We start from the raw sequence: 16,440 nt of genomic DNA, 5'->3' as shown, positions 1-16,440 counted from the left end.
GAGGGTTCCGACCCCGATGTTGGGAACCACTGGAAAAAACTACCAAATAAAATAGTTTAAGCTAGGTCCACCTCTACATTAATAAACTGCTGCTTACAGTTGATGCGTTACAATCTAATTTCATACATTACAATGAATCCCTTCTTAGCATTTTTCTGATATTATTTCTGTACCTTTACTTACAACACAGGGACGCACAAGCAAGTGTAACTCGTCACTAGAGGTCCATCCCAGGTCAACGGCAGACTCGGTGTAATCAGCCTGAGCCAAAGTTATCAGCGTGTGTGCTGTAAGTATCTCAGGTCCTGGGACAGCTAGATGAGGTTTGAAACAGAGCTCAGATTCTCAGTACAGCGGGTGACGAGCTAAACATCAGCTACTTTCATGACTAAACAGGGCGACGTATGCAGGTAACCCAATCTGTGCAAAACACTGGCGAAAACACATTCCTCCAGATTGATGACTTTAGTGGCGTTGAGTTATGGGTGGAGTCAAATTCAAGACTATTCCAAAAGAGGACTTTGATTTATGAGATGATGCTGGTTCATCACACGGCTTGTTTGTAGCGATCAGAGTTCTCGGAAATTTTTATTTCTCCAGGAAATTAGTCCAAAAATGCATCATTGAAATTCTAATAAGCTGCATAATAATAGTTGAAGGAGCACAGGGTCACATACAGGTCTTTGACAACAGATCTCAGGTCAGTGCGACACTTACCATTCTCACAAGTTAGGCTTCCCATCACCTTAATGTCTCAAATATACAGTATATATATATATATATATATATATATACACATATCTATGTCAATAATAATAATAATAATAATAATAATAATAATGTCAGTGTCCATGTTGTTGGGTAAGCAAAAGAAAAGTCAACATCAGGCAAAACATTTGTTTATTTGGCCTAAAAGGGCCATAAATAAAACTTTATTCTCTCGATGTATTAACAAGCCACAGGAAGTGCGTGGCCGTCTACCACAGCACTGAAAACACCTTTCTGCCGGCGCTCCACAGAGACATGAGACCCTTTTCTGAGATACTCTGAGCCGCCTGATAATTCTGAAGGCTTCTTCCTTCTCACTTCCTTAGAAAAAAGAAACAAAACGTGGTAATACTGTACCAAAGTGGAGGCGGAGCAGCAGAGGAGGGGGCTTCAGAAAGGGTTAGGAGTGCGGTCGGGGAAGCTTGAATCAAACAGTAACAACAATAATAATAATCTATGAAAAAAAAGCTGAAGCAGAGTGTGCTTGGCTTTCCACCACTGCAGGATTGCCACTGTGTTTTTCCATCTCTCTCTCATTTCTCAATCCCCTCCCCAACAGTCCACCCTCCTTCCTCTGTTCTGCTTCAAAATAAAAAGTGAAATAATATTTATAACGGTAAAATCTATAGCAGCAAAAGAGTAACAGAGGAGTAACAGCTAAAAGCAAGAGACCCCTGGATTTAGAAGGAAGGCATGGGTTAAGAGAGTTCCATGGATGTGATGGCGGAGAGGTGCCCGTCCAGAGCTCATCTCCTGTCGGTGGGCACCCTGCCCACGGCGGCCATGACGCGGCCGAACCGCTCGCTCAGCTCCAGCGTGGAGTAGCTGGGCAGCTTGGGAGGGTCGTGGAAGCTCTTGATCTCCGTCGAGCAGTCCAGCAACTTGGGGAGGAAGTCGGTCAGCTTCTCCTGGAGGCTGGCTGCAGCAGCAGGAGGACAGACAGGAGCAAAGGGAATGATTAACTGGATCGGCCTCGCAACACACAAAGTGGTGAAAGTCAGATTCCTAAACGCAGAAATCACAGGGTAAATATTTTCCGTGTGATATCAGGCGTAGCTTGAAAGCATGTTCCACAACAGAAACAGATTGTGGAGATGATGATAATACTCAGCTTTTTCCTGAACACGGGCCAGGAACTGTGAGAGAGACTGGAACATGCTGATAAGAGCTAAATCCTCTTCACTCGCATCTCTTTACCCAGAAATGATTTTCCAGGAGAGATTTCTTTGTGCAATCTGACAGACCGTCTTTGGTCGTACGTGGGGCGGCAACAACTTCAGTTTACATGATTTCAAGTCAAACGTTTGGCCTTTCATTTATCGACTTATTGTTTCAGCACTAGTCATCTGGCTTTAAATGCATTTGTGCCATTTCTGAAGATATATGCTGAAGAGGAGACATACTGACAGCTGGCAACTTCACTTTAAGTCCCACTTCTAAGAAACATTTTAAAATATATATTAATATATATTAATAGGGCAATTGTTCACCATCAATCATTTCAAAGAGCAACAGTGATATTTTCAAAAGATGGTTCAAAATCAAAAGATATTCAGTAAAATCACATGAAAAAAAACAGAACATATATCTTAAGTACATGATGATTAATCGATTATTAAAATACTTGCTGATTAGTTCACTGTTGACTGACTAATCTGATCTAGTTTAGAACACTATTAGCAGATAGAACTGTTTATTAATGCATTTTTCAACAACTATTACTTCTTCTCTGGTCGTTCATAAGCGGAGGCGGATGAGAACAGATGATGACGACACTATAGTAAAACACTTCAAATGTCCTCATAACTATATTATAGTGAGTCCAATGGAGCACGTACTCAATGTAAATGCTACATCGAGGAGACCAACATGTCTTGTGATCTGTAATAAATCTCTTCACTGACGGTTATTGCTGTGGGGCAACATTTAGACCAGGACAAGAGGACACGTTGGCCGACCTCAAAGCCTTTCGACCGTGTGAACCGAGCTGTGGCCTGGTTCTGATGATCTTTGGGAATGTTCTAGTAACCTAGGACCTCAACTCTCCAGAAATATCTAATAGGCCGTGTCCGTCTCTCTCTCTCTCTCTCTCTCTCAGGGACTCACGTTCCATCTCCTGGCCCAGGTAGGAGCACCAGCGGTTCCTCATGTCCTCCACTGCCAGCAGGTCCCTCTCGGTGTCGTGGATCAGCAGCAGTGGGATGCAGAGCACCACCAGCTCGTTCATGATGCCCAGGCCCGTGGTCACCTCCGGCTCTTCTCCTGACTCAAACATGGCAGCTGCTTGCTCGTTTAATTTCTGTGGGAGGAGACCATGAAGAATCTTTAATGCGGGAGATTATAGGAGTTACTGAGACAGTTGTCTAATACATTCATTCATATTACTAGAAAGCAAGGAATGTCTGTCTTTATGTATGACTGTGTGTGTGTGTGTGTGTGTGTGTATGTGTGTGGCTGGGGACCAAAAGACGAGACACATTCAGTTCTAAAAACTTTGACTAAACATGCCCAAAGCGCTCAGTGCAACAAAGGGGGCGGGGCTTCAGGGGCAGTTCACTTTTTACTGTGGTAACGTAACGTTACTGCCGAACTCGTCGTCCCTTCCATGGAGCCTTTGATATACTTCCATGTTTCACAACTACAGTTCCACCTTTACAGGCTGAAAACCTCCGCTCTGGACTCTGAAGAATACGAAGATTATAAAGATTTGACTGAAATATTTGTGTTGTTTTTGCTCCAAACAACATCCTTGTGTTTTCATTTTTACTGCGTCATTTATTTCCCTATTCTTGCTTTAGTCTTTCTAGAGACGTTTTCCATTTGTTCCAACAGATAAGTAGAGACAGCTAAAGCACCGACAGTAACCTCACAGCACCGTTAATATCACAGAATAATCTGCTGCCACTGGAACTGAAGAGGGTCCTGAGGTTCATGTGGATTCAAGCTTTTCTTGCGGTTCTTGTCCAAACCCCCTCGCTGTCACAGACAAACTCCCTGACCTCCTCTCTGAGGAAACAGGCTTTTTTGTATTTCTTAATGCGAGCCAGTTTGGATCCCGGGGCTGGAAGAAAACACCCAAGAACATTAACTGTGTCAATGTTAGCAGTGTTTTCAATTAAAACAAGAGCTGGAGGTAAACAGCTGAGCGGACGGACCCAGAGGTTCTGGCCAGAGATCTGAGATGACCGATCAGGCCGCGCGGGGCTGAGGTTTGAGGTGAGCCGAGGACACGCTTGTGTCTCATGCTAATGTGTTTACACTCGCTGGCCCTCCTGCTTCCTATTCCCACTCCAATGATTACATTATGAGCACAATGCTGGTGTAAGGTTACTGAGTGCACCGCCGAGGACCAGTGCGAGGCCGATCCGACCAAAATACCCTCAGCCCTAACCAATAACACACAGCGCACAGCCTGAAGCTTCGGAGGGGGTGAAATGAAAAGGGGCCTCACAAAATCGCAAAACGCTGAAAGGATTTTCATCTGGCAGCATCGGATGAAAAAAGCCTCAGTAGAATCTTTTGTGGGCTGCGAGCAAGCCAAAGCAATGTCTCAGCGAGAGCAAATTTGATTATCGTGCCACAGCTCGGTACCGAAGGAGAAATGTCTGTCCGTGTTAGTTTTGCTGAGTCACTTTAGCGGGGACAAAGTGGGACATCTGATACAGAGGAGACGGGGATCCCAGGGACAGAGCTGCTGGACACAAAGGTAACACCCTCTGTATCCACTCATTTCAATAGAGAATCCACACATGCATGCGGTGCCTCACCAGCAAACACTCTCGACGGTAATGACCAAGCAGCTCCTCGTCGTGCCCTCTGTACTGGCCTTTAGACAAAAGCTCCTTGTTGTACTGGTATGAGTAAATCAGATACATCAGAGCCTCCATGTAACTGGGGGAAGAGAAGATAAACAGATGTTACACTCAGATTAAACAGTATCAAAGCTGCACTGAGGACTTATGAAAGGGAACCGTCTCACAGAGGAAATAAACCCGATGAACTCGCTGCACAACTACAAAGTGAGGGAGCTGCACAGACAGAGTTGCCGCCCTCTGCAGGTGACATTTCAACATTCACTGGCTACTACACACGGGGAATTAACTGAAGACAAATGTCACGTGCAACATTAAACTCACAAGTTAAAGCTCTAATAAAATAGTTCAATGTTTCCACTACTGGATATTAGGAGGAGCAGAGCTACGGTGTCGCCATACTTTGTCTTCTGAAAGAGCTCCAGGCCAGTCATCATGAAGATTGTTGTCTCGCGGAAATTCCGGTAAGCCTGATGCCACATCTGATGAAGATAAACAGAGGTCAGCGTAGAAAAACGCACTCAAATGCACATCGACCTGCAAATACTGGCATGTTAATGTCACAGCAAAGACAATGTATAACTGCATTAAACACTGTATAAAAAGACTCAAATCTACTATTTTAGACGAGTAAAGACGCTGCTGCTGACCTCGTATTCATCCATGTTGACCTCCTCGGGTTTGATTAGGTCCAGTTTGGCACGTGCCACATTCATAATGCTCTTACATCTGTGGGGAGACAGGAAGAGGAGCCGGCGTTAGCGATGAGTCATTGTGAGCTACTCCAGGAGATGAAACAGTCCACCCTGCCCCGAGGCCTCAACATGGCCTCACAAATCACTCTTTAGTGCTGAGAGGAGAAGTGAAACACTCCTCCGGAGGCTCCTATTGAGGCCACATGCACACGTATATCTAATTATCTCGCTCAAAATAGCGGAGAAGGGAGAAATCAATTCTTCACTCATGAATATGGATCGAGGCCATCAAGCGTCGCTGAAAAGTTTTAAGAGATAGTAAGAGGCAATGCCTACCGTAATGACACGAACAGCACAATGTTAATAGGGAGGGAATCTTGATATTTTCCAGCAGTATATAAAAAAAGTCATTAAAAATTCATGTGTCTCCTAAGATTAGTGCTTGAACGGACTGGCAGCAGTGATGCGCTGACCAGGGAGACAGTGAACCTGTTTGTCAGAGGAAAGGACTCTGCTGCCCTCTGCTGGTCACTGTGAGTAAGTTCATTACGTTTCAGTCATTCATTAAGTGACTTTTTTTTTTTTGAAGAATCAAATGCACTTCATTTTATAGCACATTTGTATTAAACACATTGTTGTGGCAGAGCGTACAGTCTAACCGACACTCTCTAAACTGATGACCCCTAAATAAATACAGATTTTATGGATAGAACGTGATAACTGCAGGAGGTTTGTGTCATAAAAGCAATCTGGATGAATTTTGAGCAGATTATTTCCAGTTCAAGTCCTTTACGAACTTTAATACAATTCTCTCTGTTTTAGGTTTAGCTTTTTTAACAATCATACATATGTAATGGGCTTCTTCATTGTTTTCTTCTCCCTCACGCTTGGCCATTGTTTTATTAGCTCTCTGGTTGTTTTAGCGGTTTGACTGTTCTAATACAGAACTAAGCGCTTTAGCAGAGAGAAGGCTGTGGATCAAACTGGTGTTCAGGTCTTCCTTCTCTTTCATTCTGTGAAGTCTTTTAAAGTGTACATAATAAGAATAATCCAAACTATAAAAATGACAACTGCATTTAATTGTCTTCACAGAAATGTATGAAATGCTGAAATAAAGGCCAGCTGTATATTAGTTTTACAAGTTGCCTTACAGCCCCGTGACCCCCGGGTTGGGAACAGTGGCGTACCCTACCTCTCATCGAAGGCCAGGTTCCGGTCAGCAAACTGAGTGAGCAGAGTCCTCTCCAGAATCTTCTTGGGCGCCTGGTTTTGGATGAAGTAGACGATGACGTGCTGTAGTCGGTAGTCGTTCTCAGGAGGTGTGTCCTCTTGAGCAAACCTCAGCAGACGAGCATACTCCAGCTTTATGGCCTGAGCAGAGGGACAAAGAGGTGACGAGTCACGGTTAAAAGTCCAATACGGTTGACATGGTACGGACATGGACACTACTAATTATTCTGGTCCTCTTGGGTCGAGAACATACAAAGATAACCTGCAAAGAATTGTATTTTGCAATTATAAGGAATTTCTAACGTGATTGTTTTCATAATTCATCATTTCTGAGTTGATTTCTGGAGTCATGATGCACTTTCAAATGTGTGCTCATATTTCTGAGATCAAATTAAAATGGTGGGACTGCAACAGCCTAATGGATTCTGTAAATGTTGGACTAAGCCGCTGTCAATAATGACGTGTTGACAACAAACGCCGTGTGCAATCATAAGCACACCATCTTCCCTCTGAGCTGTGGAGACGTCACAGGTTCAGTGGGAGTTCAGAGTCTGCAGCAGGCTGATGTGTCTCAATATCAAACACATTCACTCGCTCTCCTTTCAGCTCTTCTCTCTCTGAACTTAAAAAAAAAAACGGTTGCATATGCAATTTAACAAGTATATTATTGAGATGGAGACAATTTAGGGATGCTTCCTTGCATCTGACTTGACAGATGCAATTCCCCCGTTAGGAACTGATCTCTGTTTTGTTTCACTGCACAACGGCCCTACTGAGAAGTGGCATGTGGAACCGTCACGTTCTATTTGAGAGGCAAGTTAAATTGTAGCCCATTTAAAAAGGGTCTGAACACTTGACTACTAGAACGTTCAAAACAAAATGATTTTGGCAACATCAGGGGTGCAGACTGGATGTGGCAGCTTTCAAAAATCTAACGGGCTGCCCAAAGTCTGAATACAGATACGTTTCCCTCAGTTACTCAGAGCTTCTCCTTACCGTAATAGTGAGTGTAACTTTTTAAATCCTGTACACTGCACTGCAGAAAGTACACATGAGAAGACACAGACGCACATTACAGAGAAGGTGGGCGGCGGTGGGATGAGGAGAGGGAGGAGTGTGTACCTTAAAAAAGGCGGTCTCAGGCCCGTTCTTTTCATACACGCTGCTGGATTTGCCAATGGCCATAATTACACCCTGCATGTTGGGGGTCATCATCGCCTGCCCGGGGGAAGCAGGAACCATGTCAAACAAAACAACAGGTCCTCGTGACGAAAACCGAGCAAGGTCACCCACTGTGTTATGTGCTCGGAGGCGACTACAATAGAGGGTGCTGCATGCCGGTCATCACTCAGTAAGTCCATGCATTGGTTAGAGCCACGCATTTGTGAGAGACACAGCATTCGGTTCAACGGCACGATGCGGGATCCTCATTAGCACGACGCCTGAACACCAAGACGGCCGTGTGGCAGCTGTGTGTGGCACAGGGTGTTCTCGCCACGTCCATGACACCGTGTCCTAACTGGCCCAGAGCGACGCAGCACCACGTATCTCTGGCCTTTCATCAGACGCCCTGTTTCTATTCATTCCTGTCGCGCGCCTCCAAAGTGCTGCAGTGGACGGGGAACGGCTGATTGGAGAAGTTGAAAAGTGATCTAAACGATACCTCCTCATTCCACTCCAAAAACCTTAATAAGGAGGCAGCTGGCTGGAGGGAGATCGCCCGAGAGCTTCCTACTTGCTGTTGGCTACATTGTGTGTCATTTCCAGTAAATATTGCAATATCAATCAAGGGATTTCTGTTTAAAAAGAACAACGTACTAACTAGTACAACTCACCTAATCTTTGAGGTGATTACGTCTCCTGTCTGATCTGGATTGACATATGAAAGGTGGTTTTTACACGACGCAACATAGTGCTTGCTGTTAGGACACGGTGCATCTCTCTCTGTGGTTGACTTCTCTGACATCATTACGGTTGGTGTGTGTGTGTGTATATATAAATTTAGAATATTGGTTGACAGCCATGGTGAGGCAGATAGTGAACAGGAATACTGAGCAGCAGCAACGCACTCAGAACACACTGACCTAAAACTACTGCTGATATCATGCTGACCCCCCAAAAAAGAAAAGATATCATGATAACTTCATGAAGTATGTGCAAACTATAACAAACATCCTCCATGTGTGTATTTAGCTATATACACTGGAGAAAGGTAGGTTTCAACATACAACAGCTTTTTCAAATCCCAACATGGGCCTGTGCTCTGATCTCACTGTGACGAAGCAGACCGTAGTCTTCTGCTAAAAGCTCAACCCGCCTTTGTGCAAAGAGACTTTTCACACCAGAGTAACGCAGGAAGGCTAACAAACGAGGTCTGTCTCATTGCGCAGCATTTTCCCCCTCATGCCGATCCTGGGTCAGATTTTCTCAGGTGTGAAAAACCTTCTGCAGAGCCGTGTGAGCGGGCAACGATGCCCTCACGCCATATGTCAAACAGGCACAGTCAGCACAAAAAACGAGAGAGGAGGGTGTGTCTGGGCGAGGGCTACCTCGTCATCGTACCCCCCCTCTTCTGACTCAATGAGAAAGGTCCCCACATTGGGAATGGCCACCTCGACCGTGCGCTGGCCAGGGGACTCGTCCTCCGTGACCAGGTCAGGAGGGGGGGCGGAGGGGGTGCGCACCTGGACTTCGGGCTGAGGGGAGGAGGCAGGGGGGGGAGACTGTAGAGAGAATGGACAGATGAAAGAAGAAGGACAGAGGACTGATGGAGAGGCAGGGAACATTGCACGTAGGAGGAAAAACTGATTATTAGAGAAGTGGAGCTCATCAAATAAAGAGGGCTCGACAGATCAATTCCCTTTAAATCCATAATCAGACTCACTGGACACAACTGTTGAAAACTACATCGCTCTCCTTCTGTGACAAAATCCCTTCTAGAGTTCGGCTGAAGATAAAAACGTTTTTTTGTATGTTAGTAAGAAGTTTCATCTTTATGCTACTTTCCCTGTTCTGTTCTGTTTTAACCTGGATTAACGAAACGAGCTGAACACAACACAATACTGACATACTGTAACATCTCCTCTTAAGGCGACACAGTCAACTTGTTAGCAAGCAGTTTACACGTCATCATTCATTTGGAGTTGTGTTTCTGACGAGCTGGTGAATGTACGCACAATATGTTGTTAGCTGTGGTTTGGCTGCTAAATGCTCCACTGTGTTCACCATCCGGTCGCTAACTTTGTCCGGCTGCTGAGCAGGTAGTCAACAGTGGGCTTTGAGAGCTTTTTTGACAGCTGCCCTCTGCAACACTATGAGAGCAGTGAACAAAACCAGTGACGCAGGTCAGAAAACCAAAACAAGAAGCTAAAAGTCTATGAAGCCGTACAGAGCTGAGAGGAGCTGCAGAGACCAGCGAGCATTCTCTCTGATCATTCACATAAAGGTTAGAGAAACACAGTTTGCAATTGAAAACAAGGCTAACTTTCTTCACCACTGTCCCGAAAAAGTGATTTCAACTGTCTTGAACTCAAGGTAGCCGGTCGAAAATTTGAAATGTTATCCTTTTACTTTTGCTTTTGTCGTCTATAGAGGTCATTTTCATAACACGCAGTTCAAATGATTAGGAAATAAATGATTGTATTCTTATTTAAATATATGCGTATTAATGGTGTTTTAGAGCTGGTGTTAGGAAGTTAAACAGCTCATAATTCCCTTTCTTCTATCGTTGATATATTGCTGTGAAAACATCTGCTGCAAACAACTGGATTCATTCAGGTTTCTCACCAAAAACTCCTTTTTACAAGAATACATTTGAACACATCATGATAATGTTATAATTTATTTGCTCAATTTTCAGTTTTACCGAGTAGAGTCACAATGCAAGTCAATGCAACCTCCAACAACTTCAGCCGATTACTCTGAGCTGCATGATGGGAATGAATCACAACAAGTGTCTGATTATGTTAGTTGTTCAAAGTGTTTAACGTTGCTCCTCCACGGCTTATTTTGGACTTGCAGTTGTGACACGTTGAAAAGCATTACGTCTTCATGTCTGTCACACCGACAACATGTGTATGTGTGTGTGTGTGTGTGTGTGTGTGGCTGTAACTTTACTGTCATGCTGCACATGTGACCAAATAAAAATGAAATACGAGACTGATCTCGCCAGTCGTGGCCGGTTTGGATCAGCTGCATCTCTAATAAAACTATTGATTACAGCAGCTTTAAAACACTGTATTGACTGTATTGACACTTGGATGTTACATTTTAGGAGCCAAATGTGACATCACATTTAATTAATGCGATAGAAACCTTTTTCTAATTGCTCCAAATGACATAAAAACACAGGTGGATACACTTCAGTTTGTTGATTGATATTAACAAACTGACATGTCAGAAAGACAGACGTAGTGTGTTCTGTGTGTTTCACATACAGTGTTTAACAGCGCCTCGGGGCTCCTCTCCTCATGCTCAGCAGCAGCCCTGGAGATGGCCCTCTCTGTGTCCTCCTGCAGGTGTTTGGAGTCGTTCGTGGGTGATGGCTGCTCCATGTACTCGGGCTCCTGTTGGGGGACTGTGGGAGGGCAGATGGCACCATGAGAGAAACAGAAGAAATGCACAGTTCTTTACTGAAGTTTTCTTTTCTCACAAAGTGCCCTGGGTCTACATCCATCTGGGAATGATCCAGAGCGTTTACAGGGTTACATGTGGGAAGCTTGTATTTTGGACAGGTGCCTAGAGTCAAATGTAGTTTAGGTCCACATTAAAAGTATCAATTGGCTTCCAACACACTTGCTTGAATTACAATCCAAGAACAAAAACCTTTCACTGCCTAATGCACCCATCATACCGTGTGTCCACCATCATTCAATAGAAATGCATTTAAGTGCTGTGGGCTGCATCATAAACATCAAAGATCACTATCTTACAGCCAGCTATTTAAGCCAAGACCTTCCCTGTGATCTACTGTGTATATTGTATACAATAATACACACATGCCACAGGGAGTTGTAAGGCTGCAAGCCAATATTTCCATAACATTTTAAAACTCTTTAGGGAACAAGAGTTTTTCTGTATTCATCCTCCTACCAAGTATTGATTCTCATGTAATCATTGTACTCTGTAGTCTATGTGTCATGGCCCTGACCTGTGTTGTCTGGAGGGCTGGACTCAATACTCATTGGCTGAGGGGAGGAGGAAGAGGTGGAGATGCTGGATGCGGCTGCGGCTGCTGCGGCTGCTGCTGCGGCCAGGGCCAGCTTCTCCTGCTGGGCCTTGCGGACTTGCAGGACGTCCCACTCCTCGACCTCCTTGTCGAACAGCTCGTTGTCCTCCCTCACATACTGCTTCAGGTCTGGAGGTAGTTTGTCCATGCCGCTGAGTATCTGTCCCGTTTCTTTATCAAACTCCTCTGCAGAGACAACACAGAGAGAGAGACGATGATCGTGAGCTGGTCTGCTCAAAAACATGACCGTTAATTGCTGCAATGTTAATTATATATATTTTCCAACAGAAATAACTTTTAATTTCACTTAGAACACCAGGAAACAAAAAAACCTTTGCGCTCAGACTCAAACTGAAGCTTTTCACAAGAACGTGACTTCTCATTTTCACTCAGCAGCAGGTCTGAGCTGGACAAACCGTCTACAGGAGAGATGGCAATACAAAGTCGGAGTGGAGCTGGCTCCACTTCTTTGACTTAAACTGAGCCAACAGTAGAAACTATAGTGAATCCAAATCACACAGTTAACATGTCTCCCATGGCTGAATCAGTCCTTCACCAGACAAACTAGGAGCAGATGTTATCTTCTGGCCGTGTTTTTGAGAAATATAATATAATATCAGAGATACATATAAACCCGTCCACTGGCTAAACCTTGGTCCATGCTAGGGATGTTAATAAATCATCGTTTTATCATTAACCAACAATATGAATGTGGAATGATAAATGCTCGCAGCTAAACAGTAAAGAAAACATACACTTTTCCTTTTTTCTTGGTCTTAAAGGAGAATAGCTGGTCCACCTACAGGTCAGCCCACCATCAGTGAGCCTGTTGAGTGTGAGAGACTGGGAGGGCTTGAAATGGTGTAAATATGAATGGGACAGTACTTTGCAACAACATATCACATTACCATGACAACGTCAAAAAATATTATCTCCAATTGTGTGTATATATTTGATACCTTTACTCTCTGATTTGAACTTCCTCCAGGCTCTTTCCTAACAACATGAGGTCATTTTCAATCTATTTACTCATTTTTGTCAAAACAGTTCCAATGACAAAATCAAATATTTGATGACTAAATCAGTGTAATATAAGCTCTGCTTCATTCCTCTGATTTCATGGTTTTTTGTTCCGTCTTTAATCCCTAATGTTTCTGTGTAAATGTAATATGACAGACTGAGCACACATGTGCCGTCCTCTTTGATAACCTTTTTCACATCTCCATACTTCCACTGGTAACCCCATACTTAACGTCAAATTGCTATGAATTGTGGGTAATTCCATTGGGCAAACTGCACGAATGCAAACTTAGGGAAAGGGATCATAAAGGGCTCAAACTGTCTGCGATAGAGACTCAAACACTCGAGGATTTGACAGTGGGACAGAACTAAACCCTCAAAGTCTGAGTCCGTGAGTGTGGAGATTGGGATTGGGCCACGCTCTCTCTATCTGGATTGGACAACTAACGAGCTAACGTTACGTCGGCAATTCACTGAGAGAAACTCTGACTGAGTATATACCGGGCAGAAACACAGCTGACAACCTCGCAGCTTTACTAACTGCCGCTGTGTGTCCATGACGATGCACGCAGCATCGTGCCCGTTTTGTGCATACACTGCGACTCATCATTGCAGCTCCCCGTTAGGCACTTCAACCACAGCCCCCCTGTACGTAGGCAGGAATTTTGTCGGTTAACGAGGTTCGGCTATCGGTCAGTAAAAGCATCCCTTGTCCATGTTTACCTTCTATGAGAAAGGGCTTCTTGTCATTGATGTACATGAGACAGTAGGCACTGGCGTTGCGGTAGCCTCCGAACGAGTCCCGGACCAGCTCCTCCCAGGACGACTTGGTGACAGAGATGTCGTTGTACTTCATCCAGCAGAGCTGATGTGGGTTGTAGATGTAAGCCCAGTAGTGGCCTGCATTGGCCTGGCCTTCATGGACGAGCACTGCATGAAGCCGGTATGGAACCTGGAACAAAGCAAAGGAGATTTGAAATGTCGATTAACAAGCGGAGAAGTTGATTTGGCTTTTTGTATTTCAAACATGTCTGATTCCAGTAAAGAGCTGCTCACCTGCATCATGGATTTGTCAGAGTACATGAGCTCAATGGTTCTGTGGATTCTGTTTATACTGCCCTGCAGATCTGGTGGGAAGAACATCATATACAATCCATTAGTAAGTGCCTTTTGCATGATTACAGAGGTACAGGTCATTCGTGCTTCAGGACCCTAGCATAAAGGGTTGTGAATAGGAGGCAGGTACCGTAGACCTACCACGGGTGTCGTTTTCCACTTCACTCCTCCAGCGGTGCAGGCAGCCCTCGAGCACCTTCAGCTCTTCATCGGTGATGTGGCGCGGGGCAGGGTGCATGGGGAGGTCGGGGGGTAGCCGGGACTGGGTAAAGGGCTTATGGATGGGTACTCTCTGCTGCTGGGCTGCAGTGGTAGCTGTGGTGGGACCTGAGGCAGGGCCTGAGCTCTCTAAGGGAGGCAAGGGGTCCTGCTCAGCTGTGCTGCAGGGGTGAGACACACGATGGATATCAAATGAAACATATATAAAAAGGATCTGGTCCAATTTTACAATACCAGGTTTTTTTGCAGCTTCAAATAATGCTACAACAACCCTATTCAGGGTAGGGGGTGAAGGCAGAAACAATCTTAAGCAGTGCCAGTGAGGTTAGCTAAATAAAGGCAGTGGAGCAGCAGCCTCAAGAGAGTTGTGTATGTTATTTTTAGTGCTGGGCAACAATTACAAATTTTAATCGCGTGATTTTTTTTGCGATTAATCAAATTGTTATGCGCAAAATTCAATAATGAATTCAAATGTAGTGCATTGCGCACTTTTATTTTAAAAGTACTGCTATATGAACAAAAGGGCAATAACATTTGGTTTGCAAACACTTTAAACAAATAAGGTGCTTTTTAACAGCAGTATTCCCTTTACACAGCAGCAGCTATAACACAGTAATGATTCTGATAATAGATAATCAGCCGGTGTTCACAACTTTATCTTCATGTGTGTAAGAGATGCAATTTGAAATATACATCTTGAAAACTGTAAACATATCTACGTCATGTTTTTCTATGTTTGTTAAATTCTCAGTAGCGATAACTAAATGATATGCTTATTATACATATTTTAAAAAAAACACTTTAAAAACTATAAAAAAAATTTTAATTAATCATTTCTTTTTTTGGTATTTTGGTCAGACACAATGATGATTACCGTAATATGTGTGGTATTTGTTATAAATGTAAGTTGGTACATAGAGGGTGATAAGAAGCTGTAGTTGGAGGGACTTAGGACCCAGGGGAATGTGGGTGAAGGAAACAGGAAGAGACGGCAGGTTCTTGTGTTAAAAATGTCCGCTTAATAATAAAAAAAAAAACTGCGTTAACGCGCGATAAAATAATTGTCGGCGTTAATTAATGAATGCGTTAACTTGCCCAGCACTAGTTATTTTATTATGTTGGTGTATTCTGTACACACAACCTCTATTGCAGAGGTCTTCAACAGGGTGGAGGTGCTGCAGGGGGGTCGTGAAATTGTTTGGCTGATTAGACCAGTGGTTCTCAAATGGGGGTACGTGTACATGGTGATTTTTTTTAAATATATTTAAAATTAGCATCTATTCAAAAATCCTTCAAAAATAGTCATTTAATAAATATTCAATAAAATATAAGTGTACGTTCATAAACTGAATTTTCTATTCAGTAGACTAATCAATTTCATTATCCTAAACAATGCAAACACTGAGAAATCACCCACGGACCCTTGTGCAATCAATTTTGCAAGATTTTCCAGGCTAAAACACTGCAGCTCCTATCCACAACAGCCAACTACTGAGGCCAGTATATTATTATGTATGGACATTGTTATGAGCGAAACTTGATCGTTTTGTAACTCGACCAAAAAACATGAATGTGTCCATTATTTTAATAGTTCAGTATTGTATGCAAGATAACAGGTATGTTTATGCATGGCAGTGGTACTAATAGGCCATCACTCATTTATCGTTTCCACATTTATGTTTAAAATAAAAAGTCTGTCCACAGATTCTGCCCACTGCTTGTGACCGAATCATTACTTAAAGCATTAACTAAATAGAAAGGACTAAGGGAAGAAACATCATCCATGCAAGTACGTCAAACCTCAACGCTTGGCCCAACTGGCACAAACACTTGACCCCAGTGAACATACTCGTGCGCTCCTATGAACAGGTGGAGCTCTTTGTGTAAATCTGTAATTTTAGTTTAATTTTAGTGTAAGTTTAGTTACCAACATCGTGAGAAAAAGAAGGAAAAAAACATTTGTAAAAAATAATCTAGCTCCAAGTCTTTGTGTCTTGTCGACACAAACCTGCGCCTACTGATGAACTGGCAGGATTCATCAATTCAACAAACAATTCATGACAAGTTTGTGCAGTTGAGAGGGTTTGCTGAATCTGACTTACAAAAACATAGGATCAAAACAGGAAGGGCATGCTATCTTGTTGTAAAACTTGCCTCGGTGGAGACAGCTGTTGTCCTGTTGTACCACCGGGAGGCGCTGACGAGTCAATGTCTTCCACTGGGGAGGTGCACACCGGCTTACTGGAGGCAAACTCCATGGCGTACTGGAGGACATCTGCCAGAGGGAACCTCTTGGGGCCGGAGCCGTAACTCAGATACCTGAAAGAAAACGAGAGAAAGAGGGAGCGTAAGG

General features: G+C 43.7%; 1 protein-coding gene across 3 annotated transcripts in view; it reads right to left on the bottom strand.

Annotated features, from left to right (window-relative positions):
* Positions 1 to 883: 883 nt before the first annotated feature.
* usp25 (ubiquitin specific peptidase 25) overlaps positions 884 to 16,440 on the bottom strand; it is a 36,725-nt gene continuing 21,168 nt past the window's right edge. For 2 of the 3 annotated variants that reach the window (XM_079171513.1, XM_079171512.1), the window contains exons 13-26: positions 16,242 to 16,406; positions 14,010 to 14,248; positions 13,809 to 13,879; positions 13,476 to 13,704; positions 11,655 to 11,918; positions 10,942 to 11,081; positions 9,055 to 9,228; positions 7,628 to 7,723; positions 6,468 to 6,646; positions 5,231 to 5,309; positions 4,983 to 5,062; positions 4,536 to 4,659; positions 2,875 to 3,067; positions 884 to 1,687 (exon numbers count right to left, since the gene is read on the bottom strand). In XM_079171513.1, coding sequence (XP_079027639.1) covers positions 1,515 to 1,687; positions 2,875 to 3,067; positions 4,536 to 4,659; positions 4,983 to 5,062; positions 5,231 to 5,309; positions 6,468 to 6,646; positions 7,628 to 7,723; positions 9,055 to 9,228; positions 10,942 to 11,081; positions 11,655 to 11,918; positions 13,476 to 13,704; positions 13,809 to 13,879; positions 14,010 to 14,248; positions 16,242 to 16,406 — 2,206 coding nt within the window. In that variant the 3' untranslated portion in view covers positions 884 to 1,514. The remainder of the gene's footprint in view (positions 1,688 to 2,874; positions 3,068 to 4,535; positions 4,660 to 4,982; positions 5,063 to 5,230; positions 5,310 to 6,467; positions 6,647 to 7,627; positions 7,724 to 9,054; positions 9,229 to 10,941; positions 11,082 to 11,654; positions 11,919 to 13,475; positions 13,705 to 13,808; positions 13,880 to 14,009; positions 14,249 to 16,241; positions 16,407 to 16,440) is intronic. The other variant, XM_079171514.1, reaches the window with a different exon arrangement.

Source organism: Pholis gunnellus, assembly GCF_910591455.1.
Source record: "Pholis gunnellus genome assembly, chromosome: 13".
Taxonomy (NCBI): Eukaryota; Metazoa; Chordata; class Actinopteri; order Perciformes; family Pholidae; genus Pholis; species Pholis gunnellus.
The sequence above is the reverse complement of the archived record's forward strand: the minus strand, read 5'-3'. Positions and strand labels throughout refer to the sequence as shown.